At 71.3% G+C, this 11,681-nt stretch overlaps 1 protein-coding gene across 1 annotated transcript; it reads left to right on the forward strand.

Moving 5' to 3' along the window:
* Positions 1 to 416: 416 nt before the first annotated feature.
* CPZ (carboxypeptidase Z) lies at positions 417 to 10,359 on the forward strand (the record flags this gene model as incomplete). The annotated part of the gene is made up of 9 exons (XM_084233384.1): positions 417 to 885; positions 1,879 to 2,091; positions 3,558 to 3,754; positions 4,045 to 4,206; positions 4,686 to 4,844; positions 6,373 to 6,508; positions 6,790 to 6,929; positions 9,273 to 9,372; positions 10,004 to 10,359. The coding sequence occupies exons 1-9, from the start codon at positions 801 to 803 to the stop codon at positions 10,357 to 10,359; spliced, it is 1,548 nt and encodes a 515-aa protein (XP_084089510.1). The 5' UTR covers positions 417 to 800.
* Between the last annotated feature and the right edge of the window lie 1,322 nt (positions 10,360 to 11,681).

Below are 11,681 nucleotides of genomic sequence, written 5' to 3' on the forward strand. Positions count from 1 at the left end.
CCAGCCGGGAGTCTGGGCCCCTCCCCTTGTGGAGGCAGGGTCCCCCCATCCGGAGCGGAAGCCAGCGTTCCCCAGGGGCCGGCCCGGCCGGGCTTGGGCTGCAGGGCGCTCAGGTGGGGGGCTCTGTTTTCTTAAAAAGCAGGAAAATATTTCCCCAAAAGTTGGCAAAGCCCTGAGACGCCTGAGTGGGCGGCTGCCCCCCCAGCACGGCAGCGCCCCCTTCCCAAGCTCCCACCTGAGACATGGGGCGGAGGGCGGGCTGGGGCTCGTCCGCGAGGGTCCTCTCTGCCTCTGCCGGACACCCGCGGGCTCTGCCCGGCATCCCCGCTGGAGCCCATTTCCTGCGTGTGCCCAGGCGTGGGAGTGGGCCTGGGCGGCCCTCGGCGGGGTGCTTGGCTCCCGCCCGCCCGGGGTGCCCCTGCAGAGCCCTGGGCCCCTCTCGGCAGCGCTGGCGGGGTAGGCGAGTGCTGCCTGGGCCAGGCGGGGGTGACTGGCGGCCCCTTCCCGCAGCCCCCTGCGAGGACCTGCGGCTCGGGGCCTGCAGTGACGCCGCCTACAGGCAGACCACCTTCCCCACCCCCCTGGGGCACCGGTCCCGGGAGGCGGTGGAGTCCAGCTCCGAGTACATCCTGCTGAGCGTCCTGCACCAGCTCCTGGAGGGCCAGTGCAACCCCGACCTGCGGCTGCTGGGCTGCGCGGTGCTGGCCCCCCGCTGCGAGGCCGGCCGGCGGCTCCGGCCCTGCCGGGGTGTGTGCGAGCGGCTGCGGGGGGCCTGCCAGCCGGCCTTCGACGCCATCGACATGGCCTGGCCCTACTTCCTGCGCTGCGACCACTACTTCGCCGGCGAGCAGGAGGGCTGCTACGACCCGCTGGAGACGCTGAGGGGTAGGGGCTGGACGGGGGCCCGGGGAGGCCGCGGGCCTCAGGCGGGGGACGCGGGCTGGGGAGAGGAGGCCGCAGGGCGCAGGGCCTGGCCGTGGCCCTGGGGAGCGGGCCGGCTCCGCCAGCCAGCCGTCCAGGCTCTGCTGCCGCTGGCCCGTCCCCCAGGCCGGGCGCAGACACCGCGGGGGCAGGAAACCTGGGCAGCTGGGGCGCCAGGTGGGTCGGGCAGGTCGGGTGCCGGGGACGGGGCCAGAGATCCCGCCCGGGCCCACCGCCTGCCCGAGGGGGCGGAGCAGCTGCGTGGGGCAGCCCCACCACGACCGGCCAGCCCCACTGCGTCCTCCTCGGGTCCTCCGCGAGCAGAGAGCAAGCCACACGGCTGGGGGGCGCCAGCCAGGCGGCCGCTGCCTCCGCCCACGGGCCCCGCCGCCGGGCAGCGGACCCCGCCCGCCCCCGCACGCTCTGGCCAGGGCTGGGAGAGCCAGGGGCGCGCTCTGTGCCCAGGGGGAGGTCAGGTCTCTCCCGGGGAGCTTCAGCGCTCGGAGAGGGGCTCCTTGTCCCCCACACCCTCTTCTCCCCCCATCCCGGAGGGCGAGCCGGCCCCGGAACAGCAGCCCTGGCAGGCCCGGCGGACAGCAGGAGCCCCCCAGCCCCGGCTGCCTGCGGGAGGTGCTGCCACCAGAGCAGGCGGCGGAGCCACAGCCTGAGGCACAGCCGCACGCTAGTCCCGGGAGCCCCCAGAGATGAGGGCGGCGGCGCGCAGGGCTCTGGGGCAGAGTGGACGCTGGCGGCTCAGGACCGTCCCGGCGCGCCCGGCTGGACGCCGCCCGCCACGGGGGGCTGAGGGCACACGGGGACCGGTTGGCCGGGAGCCTCCCGGGGCCCAGAGCGCCGGGGGCAGGGCCAAGGCGCCGGGGGGTCAGGGCCCCGGGTGGCCACCGCGAGCCGGGGTGGGCAGCCGGCAGCCAGCAACGCCCCCCGCCCCTGTGCCCCCAGGAGGCCTGGAGGCCGAGGAAGCGCCGCCCTCGGGGCTGCCACCCACCTTCGTCCGCTTCACGCACCACTCCCACGCGCAGATGGCCCGCGTGCTGCGGAGGACGGCGGCCCGCTGCGCCCACGTGGCCAGGACCTACAGCATCGGGCGCAGCTTCGAGGGCAGGGAGCTGCTGGTCATCGAGTTCTCCGGCCGCCCCGGCCAGCACGAGCTGAGTAAGCCGCTGTCCCCTGCACAAGCGGCCGGGGCGTGGGCCGGCGCCGGGGCAAGGGCTCTGGGCCTCCGGGCTTGGGGCGCACCCGCCGGGGCTGGGGGGCAGGGCCTGCGGGCTCTGCAGGGTGCACGGCCACGTAGGCCACGTAGGCCTCGCGCGGCAACTGCCCAGCGCGGCTGGGAGGCGAGGCAGGTCCCCGGCAGGAGGTCCCGGGGAGAAGGGGCGCGGCCCCGGGGTGCACAGCCAGGCGGCGGGAGCGCAGACCCCAGGCCTGGCGGGCGTGTGCGGCCACGGCTGTCCCCGGGCCCTCGGGGAGCCGCAGGGCCGTGTGAGAGCAGAGCGCGCACGTGGAGTCCACGTCCGCTCGGATCAGCTTAGAGTCCCCTCGGGAGAGGAGAGGGGAGCAGCAGGTCGCCCTGGCAGCGGCCTCCGGGAGAGGCGTGCCCTGGGCGGGGCGGGGGCCGAGGCCCGCCTGTCCCACAGACCCAGCTGCTGGGCAGCCGTTTCCCGGTGGGGCGGTCAGGCCGGCCGTGGCTCCCCCTCCCTGTCACTAAGGGCCCAGGGCCAGGCCTTCGGGGGACCGCGAGGGAGGAGCTGCGTCCACTCAGCCTCGTCCCGGCTCTGCTGTCCCCGGGGCCACGTCAGCCAGGAGGGCCCGACAGAACAGGCCTGCCCAGCTTTGTCCTCGCACAGAGCAGGCCTGCCCGCCGCGGTGGCCGGGGCACGTACCTGGCCAGTTTCCATCCTGCACGCTGTGGCCGCGTGGACATTGTGACCCCAAAGCCCTTCTCCAGGAGCCAGAGGTTGTCCAGGCACACCCCGGCCCCCAGGCCCCTCCCACCGCTCGCCAACTGGCGTGACCCCAGCTGGGTTCTCCTGAGTTGGGGGGCTGCAGCCTTAGCGTCACGGCCCTACGCACAGTCCTGGGGGCTGCTGAGGAATCCCGGCCACTCGCATCCTCAGCGGGTGGGAGGGACAGGGGCGTGGGCGCCCATGGGGCAGGGCCTGGCACACTCAGAGGGGAGACCCTGCAGCTGGTGGGGCTGCAGGCTCCTGGTCCACCTCCCCACCAGCTCCCCCACCCACCCACCTCTGAACCCCCGCCCACCTACCACCCGTCCCCCACCCGCCCGCCCGGCCGCTGTCCTTCCTTCCAGCCACCCTCCACCGGCCTCCTTCCTTCTAGTCACCCGCCCAGCACCCGCCGCGGGCCGGGCCTTCACCTGCCCCACTCGCATGCCCACTCGGGGCGCAAGCAGGCGGCCGGCTGGTCGCGGGTGCACCTGCTCGGCCAGTTAACGCGGGTGGGAGCGAGGGGTGAGCCCGAGCGAAGGCGACCTGACGAGGCCTCGCCGGCCAGAGCAGCTGGGCCAGCCCGGTATAAACAGGTGCCGGACACCTGGGCGCCGTGCAGGGCCCTCGAGGCTGCAGGGTCCCCGGCTCTCAGCCAGCCTGGTCCCCCCCCAGTGGAGCCAGAGGTGAAGCTCATCGGCAACATTCACGGCAACGAGGTGGCGGGCCGCGAGATGCTCGTCTACCTGGCGCAGTACCTGTGCACTGAGTACCTGCTGGGCAGCCCGCGCGTGCAGCGCCTGCTCAACACCACGCGCCTGCACCTGCTGCCCTCCATGAACCCCGACGGCTATGAGGTGGCCGCCGCCGAGGTGAGCGCCGGCGGGCGTGCTCCCCACTCCCGGCAGCCGGCAGCCCAGGCAGAGCAGGCGCCCAGCCCAGGCCGCTGTGGACCCAGCGGGAGGGCCGGGGGCTGCTGCGGGGCGGGGCCCCTGAGCGGTGAGGCCTGCTGGGTGGGGCGGGGAGCGCGGCCAGGGGCCAGGGGCGGCGGGGCACAGCGCAGGTGCTCCCTAGGGTGCTCCCGAGTTCTGCCGAAACTGGCCAGGCTCGCAGCCCCTCCCCCTCGGGTCGCTGACCCTGGCTGGGCTGGCCCGCCGGGCAGGGCGCTGGCTACAACGGGTGGACGAGCGGGAGGCAGAACTCGCAGAACCTGGACCTGAACCGCAACTTCCCGGACCTGACGTCGGAGTTCTACCGCCTGATCGCGGCGCGCGGCGCCCGCACCGACCACATCGCCATCCCGCACCACTACTGGGGGGGCAAGGTGGGAGCCGCCGCCCCCACGGCAGTCCCGGGCCCTGGGGGTGCCCGCGGGGGGCAGCCGCCACCCTCCCGGCCTGTTTCCTGGCTGTGAAATGGGGGTCCCTCATCAGCGGGCGGTGGTGAGATTCGGGAGCGCTCGCGGAGAACCAGGCGCGTGGAGACATGGGGGCGCGCTCCGTGCGGCTTTGTGGGGGACACCGCTGGTGCTGTCAGCTCACGCTCGGCGCCTACTGTGCGCCAGGCACACTGTGCGGCAGGGAGGAGGGGTCCGGCCGCCAGACACCCCTGCTGCAGTGTCAGGAGCTGCAGAGGCGCGAGGAGGCGCCTGGAGGGCTGCCTGGACCGGGGGACGTCCTCCAAGGCGGGGAAGGGCCTTTGGGCGGGAGGGGCGCGCGCAGGCCGGTGGGGCTGACCCGGAGCAGGTGCGCCCGTCCCGGGCCAGCTGGGTGCCCATCTGAGGACGCCCCCCGTCCTGGGCAGGTGGCCCCCGAAACCAAAGCAGTAATGAAGTGGATGGGGACCACCCCCTTCGTGCTCTCGGCCAGCCTCCACGGGGGCGATCTGGTGGTGTCCTACCCCTTTGACTTCTCCAAGCACCCCGAAGAGGAGAAGATGTTTTCTCCCACGCCCGATGAGAAGGTGAGGGCTGGAGCGGCCGAGCCGGCGGGTCACCCCGGGCCCCGTGTCTGATGCCACCGCGGTGAGGCCAGGGGCTTCCAGAACCTTCAGGCGCCTTCCGGGCCCGGCCAGGGACACTCCTCCAGGAAGTCTCTGGTCCAGCGAGGCAGCCCCCGCGCCCTGGCCCCTTCCTGCAGTGTCCCCAGCGGCGAGCTCCGGCGGGGCCGGGGGAGGGGCCTCCAGGGCGGGCCTGGCTTTCCCTCCAGGGGAGGGTCTGGGCTCGGCCAGCAGAGGGCAGCGCGGCCCAGGCCAGACCCCTGACCGCTTGGTGGGCGGCATCAGGGGCTCCAGAGTCGCTGGGCACTGCGGTCCAGAGGTGCAGGAACCCGCTCCCACCTTCCGTGGGCCCCAGGGCGCCCCGCTGTGGGCTGGAACCCCCAGCCCACCCTTCCATGCCACCCTGCTGCCCGTGGCGGTGGCCCCCAGCCTGACTGGGTCTCCCTGTGCACCCCCAGCTCCCCCCCAGGCTGGAGTCGGGCTGGTCTTCCCGAGGGGTCCCTTCCCACAGCACGGGGCACCGCGGGGGCCTGCGGCGGACACGGCCGGCAGCCCAGTGCCCCGGGCTAAAGCGCCCAGGCGCTCTGCTCCCCCGCAGGCAGCGCTGCCCCTTGCCAGCCCCGCTCCTCACGCGGAGGGCCCCCCACCCCCACCCACCGACACGCCCTCGTCCACTTGTCGTGACCCACGCGTCCGCTCCCTCCGCCGCTGCAGCCAGCGCCGCCCGGGACAGGTGCCAGCGCCCGCGCTCACCGCCCCGCAGCGCCCGGCTGCCCGCGGCCCCCCCGGCCGGCCTCGAGAGTGTGCTGCGGAGAGCAAGGCACCGCGGGGCGAGGCCTTCGCCCTCCAGGCGGGAGCCCCACGGGTCCAGCCCGGTGTCCCCGAATCTCAGCGGATTCGCGAGGTGTGGGGGGGGCAGGCCCCTCGAGGAGCCCCACAGGGGCGGACAGCTGAGGGCGCCCCCGGCCGGGCCAGCAGCGGCCTCTGAAAACCTGAGTCCCGGGGCGTGCGGGGTCGAGGGGGAGGGGCAGGCCGCCCACCCGGTCACCCCAGCTCCCAGGCCAGGGCAGCGGGGCGGCCCTGAGGGCGCCTGGAGACCCGCCTGTGCCCCACACCCGCCCTTCTGCGCAAGGCCGCCCTGGCCTGACGCCCGGCCCCCTCCGCCAGGCCCGCGGGGCTCCCCCAGGGCTCGCCCAGGGCTGGAGGCTGTGCCCGGCGGCGACCCCCCCTCGCTGGGACAGATCTGGGGCACGACGGCGACGCTCCCGCCACGGCCCCGGCTCCGGCCTCCCACCGGCTGCTGCGGATGCTCCGGCCCGCGGGGTGGCCGGGCGGGAGTCGGGGCCAGCGTGAGGGGCGCCCGCAGCCCCGCCCCTCCGCCCGGCGCCCCTCGCGTGCCCAGGGGTGCGGCCCGCGCGGGCGGGGGGGCGGCGAGCGCCTGGAGGCCCGCGGGAGGCTGCTCGGCCCGGCCGACGCCCGCCCGGCCCCCCAGATGTTCCGGCTGCTGGCCCGCGCCTACGCCGCCGCGCACCCCGTGATGACCGACCGGTCGGAGAACAGGTGTGGGGGCAACTTCCTGAGCAGCGGCAGCATCGTCAACGGGGCGCGCTGGTACAGCTTCACCGGAGGTGCGGGCGCGGGGTGCGGGTGGGCAGAGGGCAGGGCAGAGGGCAGGGCAGAGGGCAGGGCAGAGGGCGAGTGGGCAGGGGGAGCGGCCTGGGGCCTGCTTTTCCTGCCCTGTTCCAGGCCGCCCCGTGGCCCCCGCCCTCCGGGAGCGCGGGGGTCAGCACCTTGCGGGCGTCGGGGCGGCCTGGCCTCACCCCCGGCGGGCGGCGCGGGCCGGGGGGCCGGCCAGAGGCGCCCTCCCCACGCCGGCCGGGGCGGGTGCTGAGGTCCGCGTCGCCCCCAGGGATGTCCGACTTCAACTACCTGCACAGCAACTGCTTCGAGGTGACGGTGGAGCTGGGCTGCGTGAAGTTCCCGCCCGAGGAGGCGCTGTACCCCCTCTGGCAGCACAACAAGGAGCCGCTCCTGAGCTTCGTGGAGATGGTGAGGCCGCCTCCCTGCAGGCACCCCCGGCACTAGGGCCGCGCTGGGCCTCTCCGCGGCTCCCGGGGTGGCTGCGGGGACCCCCGGACACGCCGGGGTCCCCTGGACACGCGCGGGGGTCCCGCGGTCCTGTAGCCTGAAGGCCAGGGAAGCCCGGGCCAGGCACGCACCCGCCTTTGGGGCCCCCAGAGGAGGCGGCATCTGGGCTGTGTCTTCCAGAGGGTTAGGAGGTGTCAGGCGATGGGCAGGGACACCGGGCAGCGTGGGGTCCTTGTGGGCACAGTGAGGACTGGCTGGACCGTCGGGCGACTGCCAGGTGGGCTGAGCTCCCCCGGAAATAGGCAGGTGGGGGCAGGGGCAGGTGCAGAGGGTGTGTCTAAAATACCCTCTCCTAGTCCAGTGACCGGGCCGGTCAAAAATGTCCCTCGGCCTCTCCAGCACCCCAACAGCAGGGGGTGCCTGGGATTCTGAGGTGACGAGCAGAAAAGGGACATGAGGGGCAATAAGGAGAGGGCAGTGGTTCTGTGGGGGCCTCTGCTGTCCGGCCCTTGTGCCCCGGGGCAGGCTGTCACGACGTCGCATGCGGAGCAGGTGCTCAGGACCAGGGTGGCCCGGGCCCACGGGAGCCCTGTGCTTGGCGGCTGCCCGGGGGGCACTGGCTGCCGACCCCAGGTGCACATGCGCCGGCCGCGTTTTGTCAACAGAGGGGTGGGGGCCGCGAGGGACGCACTGCTGCTCCCCGCCGTGGCCGGAAGATCCAGAGGCAGAGGAAGGGTCAGCGTGTGCCCGGACATCAGGCATCACCCAGCGGCTGCCCGGGGCTCGAATGGGGCCGCCTGCTCCAAGCCCAGCTCTGTCCGCAGGCGCCTCCTTTGTAGAAGGACCAGGGCCGCCTGCTGCGAGGACGGGCAGTCCCTGGGGGCGGACCCCCGCCCAGGGGAGCAGTCCAGGGCGGAGCCCCAGTCTGTGTCAGCGTTGGGGCCAGCCCGCGGCCACGAAGGGGCAGCCTGGAGACTCCTCGCTCCAGGCCTCCTCGATCATTTCATTTTACGACCGTCTGGTGAAAATGAATTTTAAGGAGTCTTAAATGGAGCTGGGATTGCTCCGTGGATATTGCATGTGAAGTCTGGGGTAGAAAGATTTAATAGCGGGCGCGACGCTGCGACCGGCGGGCTGATGGCCGGGTGTGGCCGGCCTCGAGAGCCCAGCCCCCCGGAAAGCCGGCGTGGCTTCTGATAAGGATCGCGTGTGTCTGGGCCTGTTGAGGCCTCCTCCACCATGATCCTGACCAGGCGTCTGCTCCTGGGGCGCCCAGGGAGAGGGTGCTCAGCTCAGCCGTCTCCTTCCTGCCCAGCAGCTCCCCGGGCTGTCTCTGCGTGCTTGGCTCCTCAGCCCGAGGGCAGGGACAGAACGTGGTGGTGCTGGTGAAGGCGGACTCTAAATGAGGCCCTACTGTGTGTCTGCTCCCTGCTCCCAGGGTGGGGAAGTCCAGGGACGTCCAGGGCAGGGCCGGCAGAACAGGTGGCCAGGGCCGCAGGCCCCGGGAAGAGGGCCCTGATGTGACTGGTCATCAGGAAGGGCTTCCTGGAGGAAGAGGAGCGTCGGGAGGGGGAGGGGAGGAGTGGAGGTGGTCTGAGCAGAGGGAGGGCCCGCAGCCCTGCAGATGCAGGAGGCCATCTCTCCAGAGGGAGCGCCCCCCACCCGGCCCGGCTGGGCTCCTCTGCTGTCACCCCAATTGTTCATAGCCCATCCGAGCAAGAGGGCTTGGCTCACTCATTCTTGGCTTTTAAAGAAGAACTGTGAGAGGGGCGGACTGACTTCGGAAAGGGCAGCCTCGGCCTGGACACGCTGTGGGGGGAGCCGTGCTCAGGCCAGTCCCTGCACGGCGGGGGACGAGGGCGGCTCCTGTCCAGAGCTGCATCTCTCCAGCAGCCCAGGCCAGCTCGGCCGCCTGCCGGACGCATGGGGAGGGGGCACCAGGGCCAGGAGCTGACCCAGGCCCCAGAGAGGGCGGGCGCCAGCTGGGGCTGGGCGGGGCTGACACCAGGGCCCCCCCCCCAACTCGACACACGGCCTCAGGGCCTGTCCCGGCAGGCCGGGGCAGTCAGAGCCGGGGGGTGTCTGTGTCAGCAGGTGGGCCTCGAGAGTTTCTGCTCGTGACCCAGGGCTGGAGTCAGCCAGACCCTTGGGCAGAACTTGGGGTACTTCACAAACCCAGGGGGCTGGTTTTCGGGGCCCCCTCATGTCACAGACGGGGCTGCTCATGGAAGACGGTCTGAGCGGAGCGGATGGGCTGGGGGCTGCGGGCACAGTGCCAGCCCTGCCCTGGCCTGCTCTCCCCAGGCGCACCGGGGCATCAAGGGAGTGGTGATGGACAAATTTGGCAAACCCGTGAAAAACGCCAGGATTTCGGTCAAGGGCATCCGCCACGACATCACCACAGGTGACCACCTGCCTGGGCCCCAGGCCCGCACGAGGGGATTGGGGTACTGGTCACCTCATGAGCCCCACCATCTGTGCAGGGCACCTCGAGGTGGTGGCTCGTCCTCGGCGGCCTGGGGGACGAGGGGGGCCCTTGTCTGCAGTCCCCGCCTGTCTGCCCTAGGGGGAGCACGGGTGCTGATGCCGGTGGTGGCTGTTGGGGCGCCACGCTCCCCAGGAACTGGCTGCCGGGAGAGCTCCACCTCCTCACAGCTGCGGGGGCGGGGGGCGGGCCCCAGGGGGGAAGGCCCTGCAGCTGGGGCCTGCTTGTGCAGACGCTGGCAGTGCTTCACCAGCGCAAGTGTCCAGCCCAGGGTGGGCTCCTGGTGGCCCTGAGGACTGCGCTGGTTTAACAATGCCCGCAGGTTGTAGTGCGGTTATGGGGTGCGGGTGCAGACAGCTCTGCAGGCTGGGTTTGGGAATGGGGACCATCGTTGCTGAGGGGGCCCCTCAGCGGGGCTTTGAGGGATGAATAGGAGTTTGACAGGAAGGACACTCCTGGCACGGAGGCGGGTAGCTTGGACATGCCCCTCTAAGTCCCATTACCAGGCCCCCAGCCCTGCCCCACGCCGCTTTTCCCCACTTGTCCGCAGCCCCGGATGGTGACTACTGGAGACTGCTGCCCCCAGGGTCCCACATCGTCATCGCCCAAGCCCCTGGCTACACCAAGGTCATCAAGAAGGTCACCATCCCCGCGCGGATGAAGCGGGCGGGCCGCGTGGACTTCATTCTTCAGCCTCTGAAGACAGGCCCCAAAAAGCTCCCTCAGGGGACGCAGGGGAGCAGGCTGGGGCCCCGAGAACCCCTGGGAGGCGCTGGCCCATACGGGGAGCCCCAGGACTCCCTGGGGGGCAGGCGGCAGCCCTCAGCCAGTGGGGGCAAGCCCTGGTGGTGGTCCTACTTCACGTCGCTGAGCCAGCACAAGCCACGCTGGCTGCTCAAGTACTAGCCCCGGCCGCCCCGCCCGCGGGCTCTGTCCAGTAAAGTGTTTTTATCCACCTCTGTCTCTGGCGGGAGCTTGCAGGGGGCTGGCACAGGGCAGGGTCTTGTAGTGGCCCTTGTAGTGCCAGTAGGGCACAGGGCAGGGTTTCTATGAGCCGAGCAGATGGGTAAAGAGAGTCTTGAAGCCCTCGCTGGCTTTTCAGGCTTTTATTGAACTTTTTACCAGGTACACGGCAGGCAGGGGGCCGGGAGGCTGGCAGGCCCCTAGCCCCCGGCAAGTCTTCACTCTTTCTGGGCTCCCTGGCGTCTCTCGTGGTCTCGGCTTCTCCTTTGTTCTGTTGCTCTCGTTCTTCTCATTGTTCTCCCTTTCTCTGGCATCCCCGTGACGCTGCCCTTATAAGCCAGTCTCAGCCCAGGTGCGCCCACCTATACCTGCCCACACCCCACTCCAGGTGCCCGCCATCAGGTGTGCACACGGGACCGCAGGGATCCATCGTTAATGCTAATGGCCGGAGGGCGGAAAAGGCTGATACTTTTTCACCTGCTCTACAACCTTGTTGTTGAGGGCAGTTTGGCCTTGTCCATCCAGACGACCCTGCCTCCCTGCTGTGCCCTGCGCAGCCAGTGGTAGGTGTGAGGTTGGGGGGCCCTCGCTGTGGGGGGGGCAACAGACGATCAGTGGGGATAAGGGCGTGCCGGGGAGAGCTCTGCAGGCAGGCCGAAGGGTGCCGAGGCCACCCAAGGTTGTACATTGGGGGCCCGTGGGGTGGGGGAGGTAGGAGAGTTCAAGGGAGCCTGGCGGGAGGGGCAGGTGGCAAGTGAGCCCTGAGGCAGGGTCAGGGCCTCCAAGGCAGGAGCTGTTAGGCCCTCTGGGCCTTGCTCAGAGGCATAGGGGCTCAGCGGTGATGCGGTCACACAGCCGGGAGAGTGGGGTGAGTGGCTCGGGAGGAGCCTGTGTTCTCAGCCCCACTCCTACTGCCCTTTGGGGAGAATGAAGATGCTCAGGCTTTTGTGCCTGGCCACCACCTGCAGCCTTGATTGTGCTGATGCGGGAGGCGCATGGGTGGGCACGCAGCCTGATGGTGCACACCTGGGGCGAGGTGCGGGCCTGGTTGTTACAGGGCAACCCCAATATAAAATGGGTTGCCTGACCTTGGGTCCTCACTCGCGAGCTTAAAGGGGACTTAAACTGCAGGCACACACAAAAGGTTAAAAAACGGTTCATTTACAAGGGAAGGGGAAATGAGAAACTGAGCCACTCCAGGAGAAGGAGAGGGGGATAAAGTCTTCAATGCGTCCTACCCATTCCGCTCACCTGGAATCCCAGAT

The sequence above is a fragment of the Talpa europaea genome (genome assembly GCF_964194135.1).
Source record: "Talpa europaea genome assembly, chromosome: 5".
Lineage (NCBI taxonomy): Eukaryota > Metazoa > Chordata > Mammalia > Eulipotyphla > Talpidae > Talpa > Talpa europaea.